This window comes from Oncorhynchus kisutch, linkage group LG7 (genome assembly GCF_002021735.2).
Source record: "Oncorhynchus kisutch isolate 150728-3 linkage group LG7, Okis_V2, whole genome shotgun sequence".
Classification (NCBI taxonomy): Eukaryota; Metazoa; Chordata; class Actinopteri; order Salmoniformes; family Salmonidae; genus Oncorhynchus; species Oncorhynchus kisutch.
Genome location: NC_034180.2, coordinates 28,974,780 through 29,000,624, shown reverse-complemented (window position 1 = coordinate 29,000,624; position 25,845 = coordinate 28,974,780). Strand labels below are relative to the sequence as shown.

At 40.7% G+C, this 25,845-nt stretch overlaps 1 protein-coding gene across 1 annotated transcript in view; it reads right to left on the bottom strand.

The window, feature by feature from the left end:
• Positions 1–25,845, bottom strand: part of LOC109894403 (nucleolar protein 10) — a 32,276-nt gene that overhangs the window by 6,026 nt on the left and 405 nt on the right. Inside the window, exons 2-19 of the mRNA XM_020487859.2 lie at positions 25,653–25,698; positions 25,439–25,537; positions 22,766–22,843; positions 21,864–21,901; positions 21,627–21,763; positions 21,320–21,385; positions 18,314–18,374; positions 18,105–18,190; positions 17,938–18,016; positions 17,668–17,817; positions 13,594–13,660; positions 13,020–13,072; positions 11,404–11,530; positions 2,797–2,876; positions 2,611–2,709; positions 1,005–1,097; positions 608–784; positions 167–471 (exon numbers count right to left, since the gene is read on the bottom strand). Coding sequence (XP_020343448.1) covers positions 167–471; positions 608–784; positions 1,005–1,097; positions 2,611–2,709; positions 2,797–2,876; positions 11,404–11,530; positions 13,020–13,072; positions 13,594–13,660; positions 17,668–17,817; positions 17,938–18,016; positions 18,105–18,190; positions 18,314–18,374; positions 21,320–21,385; positions 21,627–21,763; positions 21,864–21,901; positions 22,766–22,843; positions 25,439–25,537; positions 25,653–25,698 — 1,841 coding nt within the window. The remainder of the gene's footprint in view (positions 1–166; positions 472–607; positions 785–1,004; positions 1,098–2,610; positions 2,710–2,796; positions 2,877–11,403; positions 11,531–13,019; positions 13,073–13,593; positions 13,661–17,667; positions 17,818–17,937; positions 18,017–18,104; positions 18,191–18,313; positions 18,375–21,319; positions 21,386–21,626; positions 21,764–21,863; positions 21,902–22,765; positions 22,844–25,438; positions 25,538–25,652; positions 25,699–25,845) is intronic.

Genomic DNA, 25,845 nt, shown 5'->3' with positions numbered 1-25,845 from the left:
GTGAGGGGTGATTTATTTCTGTTGAATGACAGTAACAATGGGAAAATCCATAGCTGTAGTACTCTGTGGCATCTATTCAAAATATTATGGTTCAGAGGTTGTTCGTAGAGACTAGAGAACATCACCAGAAGCTCACTTAGGGGAAGAAAAAAAAAACTGTACTCACTTCTGCAATTTCTGCTTGCGCGCCACATCCCCGAAGCTGCGGAACTCCTCACCAGCCTTGATCTGGAAGAAGCGGGGCTGCTGACCCTGTTTCTTGCCCTGGGCATGGTTCTGGGTGGAGTCCTGGTCCAGCAGGGTGGTGTTGCGGTCCTGCTGTTTCCTCTCCTGCCGCCTGCGGTCCCTCCCCTCCTCATATATGAGGCGCCGCTGCTCCCTGACCTCGTCCACCCAGCTTTTATCATCATCAGAACTCTCGTCTGAGCTGCCACGCCCCTCTGGTTCCTCCTCTTCCTGGTCTGCCTCCGCCTGCAGAGGAAGAAGAGGTAGGGGGTGGCATTGTAGAATTAGAAAGGGTAGAAAGGTTGTTCACACTGAAAGTCATATTCCATAGTGGGTGTCAAACTTCAGTAGGGGTAGTAAGCTAGCTATCTAGCATCGTTACATTTTCGGCGTCTGTGGCCTGCTTGGCTAGCAGCCGCAGCTTCTTCCTCCTCTTCTGGCCCACTTTGGACACAATGGGGTTGAGCAGGCGGAACTCCTCACTCTGCTCCTCCACCTGGTAGTCTGGGTTCTCAAACATCACCTGGAAACGCTCGTCACTAAGGATGCTGGGTAGAGCCTGGCAGAGAGGCAGAGAGAGAGGGAGAGAAAGGATTTGATTGACAGCTTAGGCAGCTGACATTTGCTAGATGAGTATATTGCAGATATACATACCAGTTTCCTCTAGATTACCTTAGAACCAAAACTATATAAACCGAGCCTACAGCTCGGAAGTCTTCATCAATTGTAGACCAGACCAGTAGTATGTGAACTATGTGTGCAGGTACATGTGCTCCTACCTTGCCCTTCTTCTTCCTGGCAGACAGTTCTGCCTCATCATCTCCCTCCTCCATCAGTTTGAGAGCCAGCTCCTTGTTCACCTTGGGCAGCTTCTGTCTCAGCAACATAGAACATTCATACAACAAAAAATATATTAGCTATACAGTTGAAGTTTACATACACCTTAGCCAAATACATTTAAACTTAGTTTTTCACAATTCCTGACATTTAATCCAAGTATAAATTTCCTGTCTTAGGTCAGGAATGTGAAATGTCAGAATAATAGTAAAGAGAATGAATTATATCAACTTTGATTTCTTTCATCACATTCCCAGTGGGTCAGAAGTTTACATACACTCAATTAGTATTTGGTAGCATTGCCTTTAAATTGTTTAACTTGGGTCAAACGTTTCTTGTAGCCTTCCACAAGCTTCCCACAATAAGTTGGGTAAATTTTCTCCCATTCCTCCTGACAGAGCTGGTGTAACCGAGTCAGGTTTGTAGGTCTCCTTGCTCGCACATGCTTTTTCAGTTCTGCCCCCAAATGTTCTATAGGATTGAGGTCAGGGCTTTGTGATGGCCACTCCAGTATCTTGACTTTGTTGTCCTTAAGCCATTTTGTCACAACTTTGGACGTATGCTTAGGGTCATTGTCCATTTGGAAGACCAATTTGCGACCAAGCTTTGATGTCTTGAGATGTTGCTTCTATATATCCACATCAATTTCTTTCCTCATGATGCCATCTATTTTGTGAAGTGCACCAGTCCCTCCTCCTGCAGCAAAGCACCCCCACAACATGATGCTGCCACCCCCGTGCTTCACGGTTGGGATGGTGTTCTTCGGCTTGCAAGCCTCCCCCTTTTTCCTCCAAACATAATGATGGTCATTATGGCCAAACAGTTCTATTTTTGTTTCATCAAACCAGAGGACATTTCTCCAAAAAGTACGATCTTTGTCCCCATGTGCAGTTGCAAACCGTAGTCTGGCTTTTTTATGGCAGTTTTGGAGCAGTGGCTTCTTCTTTGCTGAGTAGCATTTCAGGTTATGTCGATATAGGACTCGTTTTACTGTGGATATAGATACTTTTGTACCTGTTTCCTCCAGCATCTTCACAATGTCCTTTGCTATTGTTCTGGGATTGATTTGCACTTTTCACACCAAAGTACTTTAATCTCTAGGAGACAGAACGCATCTCCTTCCTGAGCGGTATGACGGCTGCGTGGTCCCATGGTGTTTATACTTGCGTACTATTGGTGTGCGGGGACAAAATACATTTATGCACGATGGCGCATGCGCGCAGACGGTTTGGGTTCTGTGTTAGTGTATGTAAACTTCTGTCCCACTGGAATTGTGAATTATAAGTGAAATAATCTGTCTGTAAACAATTGTTGGAAAATTTACTTGTGTCATGCACAAAGTAGATGTCCTAACCGACTTGCCAAAACTATAGTTTGCTAACAAGACATTTGTGGAGTGGTTGAAAAATGAGTTTTAATGACTCCAACCTAAGTGTATGTAAACGTCCGACTTCAACTGTATATACTTCTTAGAAAACATCATTTGTCACCATATCCAGTCTGTCTGAATGTATGTTTTTAACAGTCAGACAGAGTACGATATCCCACCTTGATTTGTACTCTCTGGGCCCTGGACTCTTCTATCTTCTGGCGAATCTTGTCCTTGCGGTACTCCTCATAGGCAAACGGATTGGCCATGGTCTTCACCTGGACAAATCACACAAAATGTATTTAAAACACATAACTCTGTAACATCAACAATCAACTAAGAATATGCACAACTACACAACCTACCTTGTGGTACAGTCTGATGTCCATGAAGAAGCCGTGCATGTATGCCCGCAGGAGAGCAGATCCCACCAGGTGAGACAGACCTATAGTTGAACACAACATTATACATTATATGTACATGAAATGTACATATTTGCATAACATGAGTAAACAGCTACATTATACATTTGTATAATGATTGTTGATTGAAAACAAAGCTCAAAAAAATAAAGGGAACACTTAAACAACATAATGTAACTCCAAGTCAATCACACTTCTGTGAATTCAAACTGTCCACTTAGGAAGCAACACTGATTGACAATAAATTCCACATGCTGTTGTGCAAATGGAATAGACAACAGGTGGAAATTATAGGCAATTAGCAAGACACCCCCAATAAAGGAGTGGTTCTGCAGGTGGTGACCAAAGACCACTTCTCAGTTCCTATGCTTCCTGGCTGATGTTTTGGTCACTTTTGAATGCTGGCGGGGCTTTCACTCTAGTGGTAGCATGAGACAGAGTCTACAACCCACACAAGTGGCTCAGGTAGTGCAGCTCATCCAGGATGGCACATCAATGCAAGATGTGGCAGGAAGGTTTGCTGTGTCTGTCAGCGTAGTGTCCAGAGCATGGAGGCGCTACCAGGAGACAGGCCAGTACATCAGGAGACGTAGGAGGGCAACAACCCAGCAGCAGGACCGCTACCTCCGCCTTTGTGCAAGGAGGAGCAGGAAGAGCACTGCCAGAGCCCTGCAAAATGACCAAATGTGCATGTGTTTGCTCAAACGGTCAGAAACAGACTCCATGAGGGTGGTATGAGGGCCCAACGTCCACAGGTGGGGGTTGTCCTTACAGCCCAACACCGTGCAGGACGTTTGGCATTTGCCAGAGAACACCAAGATTGGCAAATTCACCACTGGCGCCCTGTGCTCTTCACAGATGAAAGCAGGTTCACACTGAGCACGTGACAGAGTCTGGAGACGCCGTGGAGAACGTTCTGCTGCCTGCAACATCCTCCAGCATGACCGGTTTGGCGGTGGGTCAGTCATGGTGTGGCATTTCTTTGGGGGGGCCACACAGCCCTCCATGTGCTCGCCAGAGGTAGCCTGATTAAGTACCGAGATGAGATCCTCAGACACCCCTTGTGAGACCATATGCTGGTGCGGTTGGCCCTGGGTTCCTCCTAATGCAAGACAATGCTAGACCTCATGTGGCTGGAGTGTGTCAGCAGTTCCTGCAAGAGGAAGGCATTGATGCTATGGACTGGCCCGCCCGTTCCCCAGACCTGAATCCAATTGAGCACATCTGGGACATCTTGTCTCGCTCCATCCACCAACGCCACACCACAGACTGTCCAGGAGTTGGCAGATGCTTTAGTCCTGGTCTGGAAGGAGATCCCTCAGGAGACCATCCGCCACCTCATCAGGAGCATGCCCAGGCATTGTAAGGAGGTCATACAGGCACGTGGAGGCCACACACACTACTGAGCCTCATTTTGACTTGTTTTAAGGACATTACATCAAAGTTGGATCAGCCTGTAGTGTGGTTTTCCACTTTAATTTTGACTGTGACTCCAAATCCAGACCTCCATGGGTTGATACATTTGATTTCCATTGATCATTTTTGTGTGATTATGTTGTCAGCACATTCAACTACGTAAAGAAAAAAGTATTTAATAAGAATATTTCATTCATTCAGATCTAGAATGTGTTATTTTATTTCCCTTTATTTTTTTGAGCAGTGTATATTTTATTTACAGTGTCTCTATATTCAACTTCCCTGAGGCAGGCTACATGTCACCTGAAACATAAAATATTGGTGCTCTTCCAAATTGGTGACGTGTATTGCGAAGCCCAGTAAGGGGTATTAATTAAAGAGATAGTTCACCCAAACGACTAAATTACACATTGACATCCCTGGCTTACAGGGTAAGAAAACCAAACTCATTCCATGGAGGGCCTAGTGTCTACAGGTTCTTGTTTTTTCCTTTCAATGAAGTCTTAGACAACCAGGTGTGGGGAGTTCCTTTGTTATAATTTCCCTGGCACCGTTTCCAAATGCTAACGTTTTAGCAGTTGTGGCAAAAGCCCCTTTCAAGTCATGGTACCGATATTAGCATTTTTCACGCATCATGTCCAAATCATCTGAAAGTATCTAAAATTGATTGTGAAGCTCAACGACATCACTTATAGAAGATTTGAACATGATGCGCGTAAAATGCTAATATCGGTACCATGACATGAATGGGATTTATGACCAGGAACAGTGCCAGGGAAACTAAACCAAAGCATAGATTGCTGTCATACCTTGTCCATAGACCGCTTCCAACAGTGGTATTCAACCTTTTTCACTGGGGACACAATTTTTTTGGCCAGAAATTGTGTCGACCCCACCACAAATCTAATGTTGTAAATGTAAATTTTCACATCAACAAATAACCTTCAATTCAGTACATATTCATCTCTTATCAAAATTAAGAGAAGCAATAAATACATTTACTTAATGAAATTGTATTTTGCAAATGTATCTTTTTTCAAAACATTTGTATATTGTCCCATATAATAATCTGTACGGTTCATTTTTGGTTCCCCAGCCCCCCAAAAATATAGTTTTATTTAAATTTGGTGGCCCCACCGTACCTGATTTTGAATACCACTGGCTTAAAGGGTAAGGAAACTAATGTAATTTTGTAATTTGGGTGAACTATCCCTTTAACTTTGAGAAGCAGCCTACTGGAATGTGCTGTAAGAAAATGGCATAAGACTACAGATATCTGCAGACATCTGCTTCTTTCAACAGGCTGGTTGTTCCCATTTAAACTGACACGTTCAGGACAGTAGGGAACATAGGGTAGGCATATACTTAGCAGTGAGTTTTACAATCATTAAGCTTTTACTTCATATTACAGACTTTAATAATCAAGTGTATGCTAAAGAAAAACTGTTTTGTCAACAGGACTGTAATGAAAGCTTGTTTCATTTTGTGCTAGATTCGGGTAACTTGGCCTTTTCAACTATTTGGCAAGACACCTTTTGAGAGCATTTAGATAAAGTTTTGTAACATCCGTCTCCACCCACAATTCTTTAAGCTCTGAATGAAGTTGAGTTAGTGACTGCCATGAGGCTTTTTAGTCTCTGCTTAGTTTCATTCCAGAAGGCCACTTTAATTCAGGAATGTGTGGGAGTTGAGGCACGCAAGGACCAGGGTTGGCTAGGTTACTTTGTAAGTGTAATCCGTTACAGTTAGTAGGTACCTGTCCAAAATTGTAATCAGTAACGTAACTTTTGGATTACCCAAACTCAGTAAGGTTATCCGATTCATTTCCGTTACTTTTGGATTACTTTCATTTTAAGAGGCATTAGATGGCAAAAAGCATCCATCAAACGCATTTGGTGTGTCATCATAGTGCTCTCTGACTTGTGGTCAGACTTGCTCAGGTGGAACAAACTTAATCTTGTGCCCATTTTCAATGCTGAATTGAATGTCACTGAGAAAGAATTTAAAAGTAATCCAAGAAGTAATAATCAATATTTCAAAAGTGTTTGTAATCTAATTACAATATTTTTGCTGGTAACGGAACGTATTTAATTTAACTAGGCAAGTCAGTTAAGAACTCTTATTTACAATGACCGCCTACACTGGCCAGATTACAGTTAGCTGTTTTGTAATCAGATTACATGTAATCAATTACTCCCCAACCCTGGCAAGGACTGTGTGTGTGTGGTAAAAAGATAGAACCCCCCTTTCCCCAGAAATCTCACTATCCGTCTGGCAGCCTGTCTGTTACATAACAAGGACATTTCACAGCTGCAGTGAACTGAACTCCCCTTCCCCCCTAATCTACTCCACCCCTCCCTCCTGCCCTCTCCCCCCCCCCCCCTCTCCCTCTCCCCCTCCTTTTATTCCTCCCCAACCAACTGAATTTCTCGTCTTTGTCATTTGATCTCTTTAGTGCTAACCCAAGCATTCTTCTGTTCTTTCAACCCTTCTGTTCGCCACCCCTTTATCTCTCACTATCCCTTATTCCATCTCTTAATTTCTCTCTCCATTCCGACAGTGTTTCCCCTACCGTTCATTTTTAGGAGGGACTTGTACACCGGGCCTTTGTGTTGCCTCAATATGCCTAAATTCAAAATGGTCTCCACTGAATGGCAAGTGTAGTGTAGACAGCCCTGGAAGTTTCCCTAGGACCTGTAGGCCTAAAATAACTTGAATGCTCGATTCAATAGGCACTTGTATTTCTGGAGATCTTAGAGGAACAAATCTCTACCCCCCTCTCACCTAGGGCTGGGGCGGTAGTGACATTTTGTCAGCTGGTGATTGTCAAGAAAATAACTGCCGGCCTCACGGTAATTGACCATTAATTAACAAACACATTTAATATATCCTGGATCCATGCACAGCCTAAAATCTAAATGTAAAAAAGTCTAATAAATCCCTGTAATATAGCCTACACCTTCACAATAAATCCATTATTTATTGTAGACAGGTCTAAAGAAACATGATATGATGAAAATGTAGTCTATTTCAGAAGAACAAAATAGCATACTCTTGAGTTGTCCTTATGTTAGGTCCTGATCTGGCTATGCAATATGGCTGTGGGCCATACTTCATTTAGCAGACAAGATTTGCTTAGAATTCCGTCGCATTATTTTACAGTATGAAGAATACAATTGAACACAGCTGAATAACCCAAACGATTTGAGGGAGTGCGCATATGCAGCTAGTATGTGGTAGTCTGTGTTAACAAAGAAACAGGTCCTCCTAAATGCTTAATTTAGAGTTATTTATGCAATCTTAGTTGTGATACAAACATTAGGCTATACGTTTTTAATACATTATAAGGCTGCATGATGTGAATAATGATGAGTTGAAACAATTCGCATGAAAGGCTCTGCTTTATCTTTTGCGCAGGGTGCACACACTTCATCAGTTTCTCATTCATAATTTGACAAGCACTTGATAATGCCTCAAATTTCCCGGGAGCATCCCCTTTTTGTGGCCGTAACACCCCCTAAAAAAATCCATGCCTTTTACAGCCAGTGGTCGTTGTGCCTGTGGGCTGAATATAATAATACCCTTCTCCAGGCCGCATGCTCCGAAGAACCTCTCACTCACATGGCTCTCTCAGACACAGTGCATTCAGAAAGTATTCGGACACCTAAACTCTTTCCACATTTTGTTATGTTACAGCCTTATTCGAAAATATATTGTATATGAAATATATATATATATTTCATATACATCTACACATAATACCTAATAAAAACAAAACATGTTTTTTAGAAATGTTTGCAAATGTTTTAAAAATAAGAACAGAAATACCTTATTTACATAAGTATTGAGTATTCATGAGACTCGAAATTGAGCTCAGGTGCATCCTGATTCCATTGAGATGTTTCTACAACTTGGGAGTCCACCTGTGCTAAATTCAATTGATTGGACATGATTTGGAAAGGCACACAACTGTCTATATAAGGTCCCACAGTTGATATGGCTTGTTTTGCTCTGACATGCACTGAGGTCAAAGGAATTGTCCGTAGAACTCAGACAGGATTGTGTCGAGGCAAAGAACTTGGGAAGGGTACAAAAATTATTCTGCAGCATTGAAGGTCCCCAAGAACACAGTGGCCTCCATGATTCTTAAATGGAAGAAGTTTGGAATCACCCAGACTCTTCCTAGAGTTAGCCGCCCGGCCAAACTGAGCAATCAGGGGAGAAGAGCCTTAGTCATGGAGGTGACCAAGAACCCAATGGTCACTCTGACAGAGATCCAGAGTTCCTCTGTGGAGATGGGAGAACCTTCCAGAGGGACAATCATCTCTGCAGCACTCCAACAAACAGGCCTTAAAAATGGTAAACTGGCAAGACGGAAGCCACCCCACAGTAAAAGGCACATGACAGCCCGCTTGGAATTTGCCAAAAGGCACCTAAAGGACTCTCAGACCATGAGAAACAAGATTCTCTGGTCTGATGAAACCAAGATTGAACTCTTTGGCCTGAATGCCAAGCATCACGTCTGGAAGAAACCTGGCATCGTCCCTACAGTGAAGCATGGTAGTGGCAGGGTCATGCTGTGGGCATGTTTTTCAGCGGCAGGGACTAGGAGAATAGTCAGGATCAAGGGAAAGATGAATGAAGCAAAGTACAGAGAGATCCTTGATGAAAACCTGCTCCAGAGCACTCAGGACCTCAAACTGGGACAAAGGTTAACCTTCCAACAGAACAACAACCCTAAGCACACAGTCAAGACAATGCAGGGGTGGCTTCGGAACAAGTCTCTGAATGTACTTGAGTGGCCGAGCCAGAGCCCGAACCCAATCGAATATCTCTGGAGAGACCTGAAAATAGCTTTACTTATTTTTTTTACTGTTATTGCTTTGTTGTTATTGGGTATTGTGTGTAGATTGATGGGGAAAAAAACTTTAATCTATTTTAGAATAAGGCTGTAACAAAACAAAATTTGGAAAAGGGAAGGGGTCTGAATACTTCCCGAATACACTGTATCTCAATTCTTATTAGCCAATATCCATCACGTGATCGGGTCCTTCTCACAGGCTACAAGTGAAGACAGACACATCGGGGAAGCAACTGCATGCGTCCTTATTGAATTCTGAGGGGCATATTGAAGATGTTGGAAAAACTGTCCACATTTACTTTTCGTCAGCCAACAAGATGAGTAGGCCTAACAAACAGCAAAAACACTAGCTTATGTCAATCTACTATCCCCCATAGTACAAAAGTTGACTTTTCTATTGTGTGTGAGAAAGAAATATTCAAACAGTCTTGGATAGTTGTGGGACATGATAGATCCCAAATGAATTCAACCACTAGAATCAAAATCCTTCTAAAAACAGGGCCGACGCAACAAATCAATACGTTTAGTTTAAAAAGTGAACTATTAGGCTATTTCTTCACATTATACGGCAGTAGGCTATAAGCGTGAATGTTCCAAAATGCAATCTATTAGCGGGAAAACACCATACTCAAAACTGACTGCAAATGTGATTATGCATGTAATGCTTTAATTATAAAGAAGCATTTTTATGGTGAAAATAATCTTCCCCAAACTTGAAACTCTCGTTGAGTTTGTGTGCCAATTAGGCTCTACACCCCTTGGTAAAGCGGATTAATGTACATAATTTTGAAGATGATATTTGGCCACTTTAGTTGTGATACAAACCTTATCAAAACATATAGGCCTATGGGCTAGGCTACATGAGGTGTGCGATTATTATTTTTTAAAGTCGGGGGAAAAGGCACGTGCCGTTTCTTGCCTTACTGCACACAAACTGAGCATTATTCACAAGTGATAATCTAATATTGTCACCCATCAGTCTATTCTTGATATGATCTTATCTTTACATATACCAAATAATGTGTGTGAAATTTGTTTGGATTTAGAATGGACCATTATCATGCATCAGTCTCGAAGCAGGGGCTGGGGGAAAATACATGTAATCTATGCACTTAACTAGAGGTCGGCCGATTAATTAGGGCTGATTTCAAATTTTCATAACAATCGGAAATCTGTATTTTTGGACGACCATTTTTTTTTTACACCTTTATTTAACTAGGCAAGTCAGTTAAGAACACATTCTTATTTTCAATGACGGATGCCACCCGTTAGATAAAATACGGAAAGGTTCCGTATTTCACTGAAAGAATAAACGTTTTGTTTTCGAGATGATAGTTTCCGGATTCAACCATATTAATGACCTTATGGCTTGTATTTCTGTGTGTTATTATGTTATAATTAAGTCTATGATTTGATAGAGCAGTCTGAATGAGCGATGGTAGGCACCAGCAGGCTCGTAAGCATTCATTCGAACAGCACTTTCGTGCATTTTGCCAGCAGCTCTTCGCAATGCTTCAAGCATTGCTCTGTTTATGATTTCAAGCCTATCAACTCCCGAGATTAGGCTGGTGTAACCGATGTGAAATGGCTAGCTAGTTAGCGGGGTGCGCGCTAATAGCGTTTCAAACGTCACTCGCTCTGAGACTTGGAGTAGTTGTTCCCCTTGCTCTGCATGGGTAACGCTGCTTCGAGGGTGGCTGTTGTCGATGTGTTCCTGGTTCGAGCCCAGGTAGGGGCGAGGAAAGGGACGGAAGCCATACTGTTAAACTGGCAATACTAAAGTGCCTATAAGAATATCCAATAGTCAAAAGGTATATGAAATACAAATGGTAGAGAGAGAAATAGTCCTATAATTCCTATAACAACTACAACCTAAAACTTCTTACCTGGGAATATTGAAGACTCATGTTAAAAAGAACCACCAGCTTTCATATGTTCTCATGTTCTGAGCAAGGAACTTAAACGTTTGCTTTCTTACATGGCACATACTGCACTTTTACTTTCTTCTCCAACACTTTGTTTTTGCATTATTTAAATCAAATTGAACATGTTTCATTATTTATTTGAGGCTAAATTGATTTTATTGATGTATTATATTAAGTTAAAATAAGTGTTCATTCAGTATTGTTGTAATTGTCATTATTACAAATACATTTCTTTTTTAATCGTCAGATTAAATCGGTACCATCTTTTTTTGGGGTCCTCCAATAATCGGTATCGGCATTGAAAACTCATAATCGGTCAACCTCTACACTTAACAGCCCTACTCTCACCCAGGTTCTCCAGGTCCTTGCGGGTGACAAACTTGTAGTCATCGTAGACAGTACTCTCAGGGCTCTCCTCCAGCTCCTCTGTCAGGTTGTCCAGGAAGGAGCACCAGCGAGGAGCAGGTCCCAGTGCCTACACAGGGACAACATGGAGGGGAGGAAGGAGAGAAAAGAACAAGGGATGTAGTGAAGGAGGGAAAAGGAATGAAGAACAAGGAACATTAAGAATTCTAATTCAATATATTTCTCTCTTTTCACTGCGCTGTGGGCTGGTAAGGGAAGTAGGTGTTGGCAACATTCCAGTTGACTAGGTGTAGTTTCTGCCATGTTGCTTGCACCTATCCAATCCTCTCAGGGCTCTGAGGATGAGTCGACAAGGATTGACTGAGTGTTATCAGATTGAAATCACCCCATCATCGTAAGATAATTTAATGCCACTGGGTTCAATCCAAACTGAGTTCTGTCCTATCAAATCAGAGTTCAAAGTCTACGTAATGTCCCCTTCCTCAGTGTAATCATTGAAGAGCAAATGGCTAATGTTAACTTCCAAACTTTGCCCTACTGTAATGTAGGCATCTAGGGAGGCATGTGTTGGAGGCCTTTGTACACCAGTTGAAAAACCAGGGAGAAAGGAGCTCTCTGGAATTGGAATCATATGCCTGCCTGAAATTCATGAATGATAGATTAGATGAGTAAACCAAACAAGGTGACAACGTTGTGTTATATTTGAAGTTACCATTGATGTTCATACCATACCTGAGTGAAAAATGTAGCTATTTATTCAGAGCAGTTTGAGCACTGCTATGTGAATGTTTGATATCGGCCTTCCATTTTCTGCAGAAGTATTCCAAAACTCCAATAACCAAAAATAGAATGTGTTTGCTGTTAACAGATGAACGCAATATTTCCTAAGTTCAGTATAAGCTCTTTGTAGCCCCAAACACACGCTATTTAAGACCTTGTTTTCTGTATCTCACCATCACAATGATCTAATCAGTGGTTAATGAATGGGACCAGAAACTAATCGCGTCAGGGTTACCACATGATCTTTCTATACAGAGACTACATTACATTACAGTACACACACCTCAACTTCCTAGAGAGACTACTTTACCGTAGAAACACACACATTAACCTCCTAATGAGACTATTTAAAAAATATTTTTTTTCAATATTCTTTTTTTTTTAAACAATGTACAAACACTTTTCCTATAAGAACTGAAAAGCTGGTATAGGGGTAGGCACAAGGCCACCTGTTGCTGAAGAACATTCATGTTCCAACAAGGGTACTTTCTAGGTAAAACCCAGTGGGAGGTTTTCCATGAATAATGCCCTTTAGTGTTTTTTGCAGACCATAAAACACCAGCCAAATGGGGATGCCGTAAACACTAAACTGAACAAATGAATGTCTCGAAAACGCAAGACCTCAAAACAGAGATCGTCCTTTCGTGCCTTCTCTATACTGCCTTGGTCGGTTTGGTTTCAATTCACACCATGGAGTAACTCTATCTCATGGGAAAATGTACCTTTCAAACCAATCATGCATACCGAGGCATGTAAAACTAGCAGTTAAACCAAACTGTCAAATGGGCCTGAGGGAGTGCAAGGGTGGTAGAACTCACAGGGATATAGAATGTATTCATCTTAGGGTCTTCATTGGCAGTGAAGAGCATACCTGTGAAGTTAGGAGAGAAAAAGAAAAGATGTGGATGAGTGAGATGAGCTAACGAAACAACCAGATCCTTTTCCCCATACTGAAGTTAGCATTGCTATAAACTTTGACAACAAATCATCCATGCAAATGGTTGTGCGGATTTGCTATTTACGTGAAATTACAGCAATTACATCATGAATGAGCGTCTTAAACAGTTTAACTCAAGTGCTCAGTAAACATTGCTGTAATTAGGCATAATTGCTGGTAGAGAAGCTGTCAATGGATAGTCTTATTTCAAAAGCAAAGTCCAAGCCATCTCACAAAGAAGCATATCCTTGGTGCAGAAGTGTTTAGGACTTGTTGATGAGGTCACTTGTCACCATCTAGTGGTAGTTGAGCATACCTGGTAAATGACTACGAAGCAGATAAGAGTGCCTGAAGTGTAGGTCAACCCTCCAAGTTAAAATCGGTACAGAAGCAATGTTTAGTGTATCTGGCTCATTACTCATAGAATGGACCAGTCTTTCTGAGGTGATTCTCACCAGAACCAGGATAGATGCACACGTCGTTGATGTTCGTCTGGGGCTCAATGGAGGAGAACACTTTTCCCTGGGGTGAAACAGACCAAAGATATGGTTAGAATATCTGTTATAGCACTGTGATAGTTAGTTAGTGGTCTCTCTTTCATCAACCAAGTGTACAATGACACAGACATTTTTAACATAAAAAATGCTTTTTCCACATATGGGCCATTTCAATTCTTCGCACCCACTCAAGCCTTTATAGCCTATTGGCTCTTGATCATTCAAAAATAATTGTCTAGAGATCATAGCAATCACCAAGTTGTTTTGTTCACTTGTCAGTTCGTTACTTAAAACAAATAGATCACGGCCATTTCCACCGTTCTCCTTGTCCAGGTTATCCAGAAATCTGGTAACTTATTTAGCTAATTTCAGTGTGATGTTTCTTTCCTTCCATTTGACCCGTAGTTGTGCAGGGTACATCAAAGGGAACAGGATTATTTTTTCCCCATATCTTTTTCCTTATGGTGTCAATTTCTCTGCACTTCATGTAGAGGTCTCTGCACATGTTGGTGTTGATGTACTGTAGATCCGTTGGTCCTCATACATCAAAGGTCCGACAACCTGGCCCAGTAGTTGTGTGGTATTACATTTTCCTGGAATTCTTCCATTCCGGTTGTTCCACAGCTTTCGAGGAAATTTACCAAACAAAGATTTGAGAGGTGACTGAAGTCGTCCATCCCGTTTACGTTGTCAGTAAGGTTTTTTGTTCATCCACGGTTTTCTAGAGTTTCTCTCATGCAATTATCGCTAGAATTAACCCGGTTTCGGCCTCCTCCATTCGTTTGCCCAGTTCAGTCATATCAGTTTAGATCTGATATTTACTTCATCTTTTTCTGTTAGTAGTGTCTCTAAACTCATTTTAGTTGAGTCATCAGCTACTTGGTCCATGACCGCATTGTTTCGCTGTGTTTGTTTTTATTTCTCGATATAGTATTTGCCGTAACAATGAGTATGCCAACATGATGTTTGTTATTTCTTGACTTTTGAGTCGAGTTCTTTCAAATTTAAGAGGCACTTTTTTTTTTATAAAAAAGGGAATGCCAAGCGGATCACCTTTACCTTACTACCTCACTGTGGCCATACCGGAAATAGTCTATTATATATTATAAAATTTGCATAAAAGCAATATGTGCATTTTCCCACAAGAGGGGTGTTTCCTTCAACACAGACTTGTTGCAGATAAAAGCGTGTGCATGATAACGTAGTGCACATAAAAATAACTTCAGTGGTTAAATTCCCATGTATCGAATAAAAAATACAAGTTAAATGGGTTTCCATTGCATTTTCAACTCTACTGACGGTTTTGTCAGTTATATAGCAAATGTGCCCACTGTGGTCTTGGCATGTGCGCTCTACCCAACAGCTCTCAGATACAGTGCGGGTATAGCCTACATGATGACATTATTATGGACAAAAAAACATAGATCATTTTGATTAGTCAAACTGCAGCTAAGCATCATGTCACCAGAATAAGACTCAATGTTAACTGGAAAGAAGCATCAAGCGTGCATTTTCACCACCCTATGAAGTTCAAAATGTTGTTAATCTGTAGCCTAATAAACAGCATGCTTATTAGAGTCGTAGTGGAGGACCACACAACATATCATCGCGTGACTCCAAGTTTACATCGATATGATTATTATTATATAAATATTTGTGCATAAAGGCGTTTACACCACCATTTCTCACATAATTCAAGTGGAACTGACAGTGGTTTAACTACTTTGCAGATATGAAACAAACAGAATCATTATAAATCAGTAAAAAAATATCAAATTCCCATTTTATGCTTCAAAACCAACTTCATAAGAGGTTTTAAAAATAGGTTCTATTTGACTCAAAATTACATGACATACATTAATTAAGGAATTGTTGGCAGAATAGATGGATGCAGTTCAATGCATGATTAATGTAATTCACCAATACATTTCTTGGTAGTCCAAGAAAATATAGCTATCAGGTTGTAAATCCGAGCTGGCATGGTACATTGTTTGCTGGACTGTAACTAAGGTTGGGAATGTAAAAAAAAATCTAACTAGCAAGGGCAATGATCACAAGGCCCGCGGCCCGAATAGGACACAAAAGAGAGTATAAATGAGTCTACAGCAACAACAAAAAAGTCAAACATGTTTTAAGTTTAAATGTTACAACAAACCTATAGCTACATTTTTGTTACTTGGAATTATTCACATCTGCAATCATAACAGCAGTGGCTGGACAAATATATCTCTCTTATTTGTTCTAATATGTAAAAACATTCTATGTACATACGTGGGCATTATAAAGGGCCATATTTTTTCAAATAAAACAATGGCCAGTTTGGATCGCAGTTGTACTTTTTTGTATGTCTGGCCCGTGAATCCATTGTGTTTTTTCAATATTGCCCATGCGCTGATTGAGTTTGACTTCACTGGGATAGGCGTGTCTATTTATGCAACTAGCTATTTATTTAGCAAGCTAAAAACACGGAGCCTAATGTTAGCTAGCTGCTGGGAGGATGTCATATCATTGGAGGAGTGGATGAGTGACCGACTCTTCCCCCTTATATTGTTTTTTGGTGGCTACAGCTAGAGATGCAGGTGTCATTTGGTTAGCTAGCAAGAAATGTGAATCGCTTTGCTATGCTGAACTTGAACGACTATTAACTGTCGGTTAGGGGCTCGTAAGTAAGCATTTCACCTGTTGTATTCGGCGCATGTGACTAATAACATTTGATTTGATCCACAGTTAGCATATCTTTTAGATGTGAATCAAACGTATTTGGCAGGCTGGCAAGCAAGTTCCTATTCAGTTGTTCAAATGTGGGTTGGAAAAAGCATGCATTGGCAGGCAAGCTGCAGAAGAACGAGCAGGCTACTATTCCCTATCGTTTCAGTGCAATTCTGACAGCCAACTAGCTTAAAAAGTTTGAGAGGGGTTGTCTAATGTTCCCTCATTAGATTCTCATTCTGGCACATATTAGTTGTTGAACTTGTTGTTCACGTGTATAGGCAACTGAGGGAGAGATGGCCTACCTTTCATGGTTGTTAATATCAGTAGGACTGTGAAGTTTCCAAATGTAAGAGGACTACTGTGGTATTTACATAAAACATAAATGCAGGTGTATTTTGTGGCTTTTGGCGAATGCATTCTAATGATCTAAAGTTCCGCTGTTTCAACTGCCTGTAAACACACAGTCTGGTTCAAAGTGAATGATGGCAAGCCCGTGTGGCAAATGGCTTAATTGCATATAGGCCGACTGTAGCTTGGATTGGCTATGGCTATTGAACTTTCAAATGCCTTACTATATATCACTCCCAAACATTGTCAGAAAAATAATTTTTTTGTTTAACTGTCATTCTTCCTTGGGGTGTATATGAACAGATTTTAAAATGTCATGTTGCTAAAACACTGTCAGTTTAACTTTAATTTTACCGACACAAAAAGATCTCACATTGTCTAGTGAATTTTGTTTTGATGAGATTTGGAAACGTAACCGACAAATTTGTTGTTTCCATTAGGCCTGTTATGACATTTTTTATCCGACATGTACTTTACTCTCAAAAAATAAATTGGACAGCGCCCCGCCGAGTGGCGCAGCAATCTAAGGCACTGCATTGCAGGGTTGCGGCGTCACTACAGCCTGGGGTTCGATCCGAGGCCGTGACCGGGAGTCCCATAGGGTGGCACAAAATTGGCTCAGCATCATCTGGGTTAGGGGAGGGTTTGGCCAGGGGGGGCTTTACTTGGCTCATCGTGCTCTAGCGACTCCTAGTGGCAGGCAGATTAACGTGTTTCCTCCAACACATTGGTGCAGCTAGCTTCCGGGTTAAGCGAGCGGGTGGGTCATGTTTCATATGACTCGACCTCCGCCTCTCCTGAGCCCGTTGGGGAGTAGCAGCGATGAGACAAGATTGTATTCACAAAATTGTGGAGAAACAAGGGGGTAATTCAAAATAATAATAATAATTTCAAAGTTGGATGGAAACCTGGTTGATGTCTGGTTTCCCAAAACATGAATCAAATATCTTTTCAACATTCATAAACATTTACCGTGTCTTTGTTCCAGATCTTGATGATCTTGGAGTCTGCAGTCAGAACCAGGTCTAGGTGGTCCTGGAAGTTGACAGACTTGATAGGAAGGCCGTAGTAATGGTCTTTTACCAGCAGTGGGCGGCTAGAGCGCAGGTCATAGATTAGGACCTACAGTACCAGGCAGACAGATCGTCAATGGGGAAACTTGTGGGGAGGGGAACATTTAGGCAGTTTTCTGCATTATCCCAGCTATTAGGACACACAAGACGCCATTGTAAAAGTTCATACCTGCCCAGTGCTCGTTCCCACAGCCATGGTGAGAGAGCCATTAAACTTGAGTGCGCTGACTGATGGCAAGCCCTCCACTCTAAAGACAAACACATCCAGATCATGGATTTGAACGATGGCGTTTTTCTAAATACATGTAACTGTTCATGTTCTAGTGTTGTACTTACTCTGTTCCCTCTGTGACGCTGCTCAAGGCACAGTCTAGCATCCCCACCCTACTTCGTACACGAGGGTCCCAGCACTCCACTTTCCCCTAGCCACCAACAACACAGGGAACATGGTTAGACACACACAAGCACACACACAAAATGATGTCAATAGGGTTCAGGTTATGTCCGATCCATTCACTCATTATATGCACATAGGCTCCACCCACCTCGGCTGTTCCTGAAGCTAACAGTTGATGGACAGGATTGATGTCACACACATTATGCTCCCTGTCAGTCAGAGAAATGGCAAAAAGAGACATGATCACACTATATGCATACTGACAAGTCTTGTAGTGACTGTATTTACTGTATTGTAATGCACAGGGGGGATTCTGTGTCAGCATGGCACAACAACAACAAAAAATGTATCTCGGATTGTTTTGGCAACTCTCACATATAAACTTAATTGGAAGAAAGGATGTTTGATATGCTTTAAAAAAATTGTAACAAACCATTTTTTGGAAACTCATGATGAAAGTTGCCAATATACAGCCCTTTTTAAGACCTTTAGATGCAAGACCCAATGATCCGCGAACAGTACATGATACAGACAACACCTTATTGTCATTATACTCATAGTGTCCTCTAAAATAGGGAGTATCCCTAAATTCTGAAATACAATTTCACACATGAATTTACTCAACATTAAAACTATTAATATTAAAAAAGGTACTAAACAGAATTTCTCCTCTATGTGGAAGCTAGGTGAATTGCAAGAACACTGGCCGCATTCAAAATAAATATCCCCCTTCCCTGCACCCATTTCACTGTAACATTTTAAACTATTTTATACATTGTATAATAATAGTAAAGACATCAAAACCTATAAAATAACATATGGAATCATGTAGTAACCAAAAGTGTTAAATCAAAATATATTTTATATTTGAGATTCTTCAAAGTAGCCACACGTTGCCTTGATGACAGCTTTGCACACTCTTGGCATTCTCTCAACCAGCTTCATTAGATAGTCACCTGGAATGCATTTAAATTAACAGGTGTGCCTTGTTAAAAGTTAATTTGTGGAATTTCTTTCCTTCTTAATGAATGTGTTTGAGCCAATCAGTTGTGTTGTGACAAGGTAAGGGTGGTATACAGAAGATTTGGTAAAAGACCAAGTCCATATTATGGTAAGAACAGCTCAAATAAGCAAAGAGAAACGACAGTCCATCATTACGTTAAGACATGGTCAGTCAATCTAGAAAATTTCAAGAACTTTTAAAGTTCCAAGTGCAGTCGCAAAAACCATCAAGCACTATGATGAAACTGGTTCTCCCGCTACAGGAAATGAAGACCCAGAGTTACCTTTGCTGCAGAGGATAAGTTCATTAGAGTTAATTGCACCTCATATTGCAGCCCAAATAAATGCTTCACAGAGTTCAAGTAACAGACACATCTCAACATCAACTGAAGGACAGCAATAAGAAGAAGAGACTTGCTTGAGCCAAGAAACACAAGCAATGGACATTAGACTGGTGGAAATCTGTCATTTGGTCTGAAGAGTCCAAATGTGAGATTCTTGGTTCCAACCACAGTGCCTGTGAGACACAGAGTAGGTTAACGGATGATCTCCGCATGTGTGGTTCCCACCGTGAAGCATGGAGGTGGTGGTGTGTTGCTGCTTTTCTGGTGACACTGTCAGTGATATATTTAGTATTCAAGGCACACTTAGCCAGCATGGCTACCACAACATTCTGCAGCAATATGCCATCCCATCTGGTTTGCACTTAGTCGGACTATCATTTGTTTTTCAACAGGACATTGACCCTAAACACACTTCCAGGCTGTGTAAGGACTATTTGATCAAGAAGGAGAGTGATGGAGTGCTGCATCAGATGACCTTGCCTCCACAATCACCCAACCTCAACCTAATTGAGATGGTTTGGGATGAGTTGGACCGCAGAGTGAAGAAAAAGCAGCCAACAAGTGCTTAGCATATGTGGGAACTCCTTCAAGACTGTTGGAAAAGCATTCCTCATTAGGCTAGTTGAGAGAATGCCAAGAGTGTACAAAGCTGTCATCAAGGCAAAGTGTGGCTGCTTTGAAGAATATACTTCTTGATTCCATATGTGTTATTTCATTTCATTATTCTACAATGTAGAAAACAGTCAACATAAAGAAAAACCCTTGAATGAGCAGGTGTGTCAACTTCTGACTGGTACTGTATTTCACAGTGATTTAGATGGTACAATGATTCCCTGCAGTATTCAGTTCTTGTTTTCTCACAAACTGAAATTGAACGAATTGTGCAGATTTTTAGCAACAAAGAAATGACAACGATTTCTACTTTGTTTCCACAGCCACAAAGGCAAAACAGCTTTCCCATTTCGACAACAGAAGCCAGTCTGGCGGGAGAAATCAATAGGTGAATATCACAGCCATTCATAACACTGTGTAAGTAATACTGTGAAACACTATCATTCCACTATTACTGCAGGTATATTATGGATATTTTATGAACATTATGGAAATTACAATGCACTTTTAATATCTCAAAAGTACCCCCTTTGATTTTTGTTTATTTGTAAAGACATATTGTTTTAAACAATATACACTCATTCAACTACTTTACATAATTCCAGAATGGGCTCTCTGCTGCTTTTGAAGAAATTAACAATTTTATAGATAGAAATTGACATTATATGATTGATACTTTATTCAAAAGTACCAGAGGCCACTCTGGAAATGTGATGTGTTTGAAGATTATATCGTTCCAAACAATATGTCTAAAAAATAAGCAAAATCTTTTAAGAAAAAGGTACTTTTTATATAATCCGAATATTTGGAATATTCAATATATGTTGAATAAATGAATGTGAAAATGTCTATTTCGAATATAAACATACGCCATATTTTAGAGCACAATATGAGGAGTATATGACATCAAGATGTTGTCTGTGCCATGTACGGTTCATGGATCATAGGGTATTACAGGAGGCATCTATAAGAATAAAAGGGTCCTAAAATTGTCACTTTCAGAAATATCTTCTTTTTTTTTTTACGAAAAAAAGTTTGTGATACAATTGTGAAAACCATGTTAAACACCCTTCCTCACAATAAAGTTGTGAGAATTGCCAGAACAATCTGTGACACCAAAAATATTTCCACCCAATGCTGTGGTGGAATCGGCCACAGCTGGCTTCATAAATAATGTATTGTTGATGTATACTTACACAGCATCTGTCTGAAGGGAGTTGAGGAACCTGCCTTGCTCCAGATTGAGTCTGAATATCTCTGAGCTGAAAAAGGATTCAGTCTTTCTGTGCCCAGTCAACATTAACACAACTTCAACTTGTCTTTATTTTACTGCTCCTCTTTAATAACGTGTTACTTTTATTTCTTATTTGTACTGCATTGTTGGTTAAGGGCTCGTAAGTAAGCATTTCACTTTAAGGTTGATTTGATGTTAAAGACAAGTCTAATGATACATAGGAAATCAAGACAGTGAATGATCCACCTCCTTTGGCTTTTAACCCTTACCTTGCCCCAACAAAGTAGAGGTCGCAGGAGGGGTAGTGGTAGGCAAAGTCCCTACCAAACTTGGGAATGCGTGTCTTGTAGTAGTGTCCATGCTGCGAGTGGAACTCCACGTACCGGTTACAGTGCAGAAACACCAACTACACAAACAACAATATCAGGTCACATTTGCTTGTAGAAGATCAAGTTTAGATAACCCCCACTGCAGGAAACAACCAAGTAACAGTAAGTCTGTCTTACCTTCGAGTAGTCATCAGACAGAATGTCAAAGGCCACAACTGTGAGGGGGAAAAAACACACTTTCAGAACTAGCTACAAGAAAAAATCATATCTACTGGTTAAGGATTTTGTACAATGCAAAAGGTTTCTTTATTGGTGACCATTATGGTAATTGTGTATGTCGGGTGTGTTAGTCACAAAACATGGCAATGTCTTAAAATTATGTAGACAACGCCATACATAGAAAAATTCTAAACGTCCCTTGTCTGTCACAAATGTAAAAATATATATATACACATTTCAAATTAATCTGCAAATTGTCCATTGTGTTGGTCGAAATAATTAATACGCAAACCACGCATACTAACCGAAGTCTTGCAGGTTGGTTAAGGGACCAACACATGGTCCACATGGTTTTGCAGGTGATAGAAATGTCTACTTCAGTACAAGTGCTCTAAAAAGTTGGGTAAACAATACTTTCCTCTGGATATTTTACTTTCCGACAGACTAAGTTCAAATATAATTGTATTCAACATTCCGGCTTGTAGAGGACCTGAGAGGTACCTTTCCAGAATCAAACACTGTCATATTCCAGACGATGTACTTAGACATTCAGTGACTGGTCCCCAGGCAGGTGTGTGTTTGCTTGAAAATGTGTACGTCTGGCTGCACCGTAGTTAAATATTAAGGACAGATTAACTGATTCAGGCCTGCGAGCTTTCATTAGTGGAGTCAGGACTAGCTGACACCATCACTGAGACAGCTGGATCCTCTTCCTATGGACCAGCCACTCACTTCACAACAAAAGGAGGGAGGGATACTTGCAGGGATTCCCATAGCAAGTCAGAATTCCAGCCGACCATAGAAGCAGAACGATCACCCTACGATTATGTAACAATATAACTACTGGGTCTATCACTTACCATCCGAATCCAGACACCGTTCAAATTTCAAGGACAACTGATACGTGTCATAGCATCGGATCCTGGGTTTGTATGTGCCTGAAAGGATGTTAAAAGAAAGTGACAAATTCATATATAACAGCAATTAGTGTTTTCCACAAGCACATGCAGAAGCCAGCCAAATAGAACAATGATCCAGCTAAGATCCCCCGGGCTGGAGTTAAGAACTCTTTGTATCTCCATTTTGGTGGCGTCTGGTACATTCGGATTCCATCCGAAATAAACAGCTAAATTATTGAATACTTTATTGAGATAACCTCCCAGACTGGAAACATTTGTTGTTGTGGTATTGTGTTTACAATTTAAAATGACTGAAAATGCATGGATTCAGTGAAATGTTCGTTTTTTTGGATATCGTCTAGGCCTATATGGTCAGGACCATTTAAGTATGAGAACATTAAACCAATTTATTTTTATTTGTTTACATTTAACCTGTCTTCAAGATTAAAGTATTTTACTGCAAATTATGAATTGCCACAATTGTTTGTTCTTCAAATTATGTATTTTATTAAAAAAGAAAAATTAAGTAAATAGCCCAAATTACCTAGAAAAGGTCATTTCAAATGGAAAAATGGGTCTCTAAAATAACAGAACAGGTGCTTAATTATGTTCTGGGTCCATACGTGTTAAGAGAAGATCGACATCAGCTAAATTGTTTGCAACTCTTTTTTGATTGCAGTATGTAATTCAGTTAAAAAAAAGACTTGTTTAACAACTGACCCACAAATATCTGCAATAAAGGTATGATCGAAGGAGGAAGCAGGTGTTAACCATGGTCTCTGAGACACTTTGATGAAATCAGTAGACCTATATCAATATCTTTGAAAATAACATATACAGTGCATTCGGAAAGTATTCAGACCCCTTGACTTTTCCCATTTTGTTATGTTACAGCCTTATTCTAAAATTATTTCAATTGTTTCCCCCCCACCAGTCTACACACTATACCCCATAATGACTAAGAAAAACGGTCAATAAATGTTTTTATTTAAAAAAAAATCACATTTACATAAGTACCCTTTACTGAGTACTTTGTTGAAGCGATTACAGCCTTGAGTCTTCTTGGGTATGACACTAAAAGCTTGGCACACCTGTATTTGGGGAGTTTCTCCCACTCTTCTCTCCAGATCCCCTCAAGCTCTGTCAAGTTGGATGGGGAGCGTCGCAGTACAGCTATTTTCAGGTCTCCAGAGATGTTCGATCGGGTTCAAGTCCGATATCTGTCTGGGCCACTCAAGGATATTCAGAGACTTGTCCCGAAGCCACTCCTGCATTAACTTGGCTGTGTGCTTAGAGTCGTTGTCCTGTTGGAAGGTGAACCTTCCTCCCAGTCTGAGGTCCTTAGTGCTCTGGAGCAGGTCTGTCAGTTTGGCCCGGTGGCCAGCTCTAGGAAGTCTAGGTGGTTCCAAACTTCTTCCATTTAAGAATGATGGATGTTCCTGTGTTTTTGGGGAACTTCAATGATGGGAGACATGTTTTGCTACCCATGCCCAGATCTGTGCCTCAACACAATCCTGTCTCTGAGATCGAAGGACAATTCCCTTGACCTCACAGCTTGGTTTTTGCTCTGACATGCACAGGCAACTGTGGGACCTTATATAAACAGATGTGTGCCTTTTCAAATCATGTCCAATCAATTGAATTTACCACAGGTGGACTCTAATCTAGTTGTAGAAACTTCTCAAGGATGATCATTGGAAACAGGATGCACATAAGCTCAATTTCGAGTCTCATTGCAAAAACCTGTTTTCGCATTGTCATTATGGGGTATTGTGTGTCGATTGATGAGGGGGGGGAATTATTTTATACATTTTAGAATATGGCTGTAATGTAACAAAACATAGAAAAAGTAAAGTGGTCTGAATACTTTCCGAATGCAATGTAAGTATCATTAGCTTTTAAAACAATTAAATCTGTTATCTTTTATGATATTTTGGAACAGAGTGAGACTATCACTCCACTAGCCTACATATTGTTTCTGCAATGAGGAGGATTCACCATCTTCATGGAATGTTTTCATAATTTATCTGCCGATAACCAGGAGCCAAATGAACGGCTCTCTTACCGACGCGATTCAGTAGCCTACTGATGAGTCACCCACATAACGTCACTGTCTGGCAAGTCCTGCTGGACTTCATATCGAAAATACAAACGATATCTTTAGTTTACTTGTCCATATGTGATACCATGGATATATGATCAACTTTACTCAGTCAGTTCAACACCATTTATAAACTAGTCAAGCTTGCTGTTCGGCAATCACATCACAGTAAGCCCATGCACTAGCACTGCGTGGCTGTACATAAAACACGCAAAAGAAAATAAATCAATGTGCCAGAAAATAGGCTAAGTGGATTTCGACTCATAATTACCACATTATATGGGACGTGCAAAATGGCTCATATAGACGATGAAGGAACATCATGCCGGGCAGACTTTTTTTCTGACTTGCGAAATGTAAAAACACATCCTAATTTAGGTGGCATAATTTCCCGCTGAAAATGAGTGTGCAACTGGCTGCATAGCCGACAGCCAGCGCTAGTGGAAAGCACTGCAATTACTTACAATCCTTTACTGTTCTACTCTACTAATATGCCAAATTTATCTGACAGTGACAGCAAGCCAAATCCTCACCTGCTGCTAGAATAAACTGCCCATCCCTTGACACTTTGATTGAGGTGCACACTGTGGGCATCTCAAAGTCCTGGATGAGCTCGATCCTGCGTTGGATGTCTGAGAAAAATACATTAGGGAGGTGACGCGTGAGCACAGGAAAATATACAGTCTGACAACTTGGCCAGCACACAAACACCTATAAGACATTGACATTAGTAAAATGAATACTCACCAACATCTTTATTTTGCAATGCCCTTTTCTTTCGATCTGAAAGCCACTGGGAAACAAATATTGAGACGTGTGTTATCACATACTCTGGTTATTATGACAAGCTACTGTTTACTTTGTGAGCTCATACCCAATTTCACAGCAATATAAACCTCCATGCTTACTGGCCATGGATGCAGCTAGCTGGCTAGCTAAC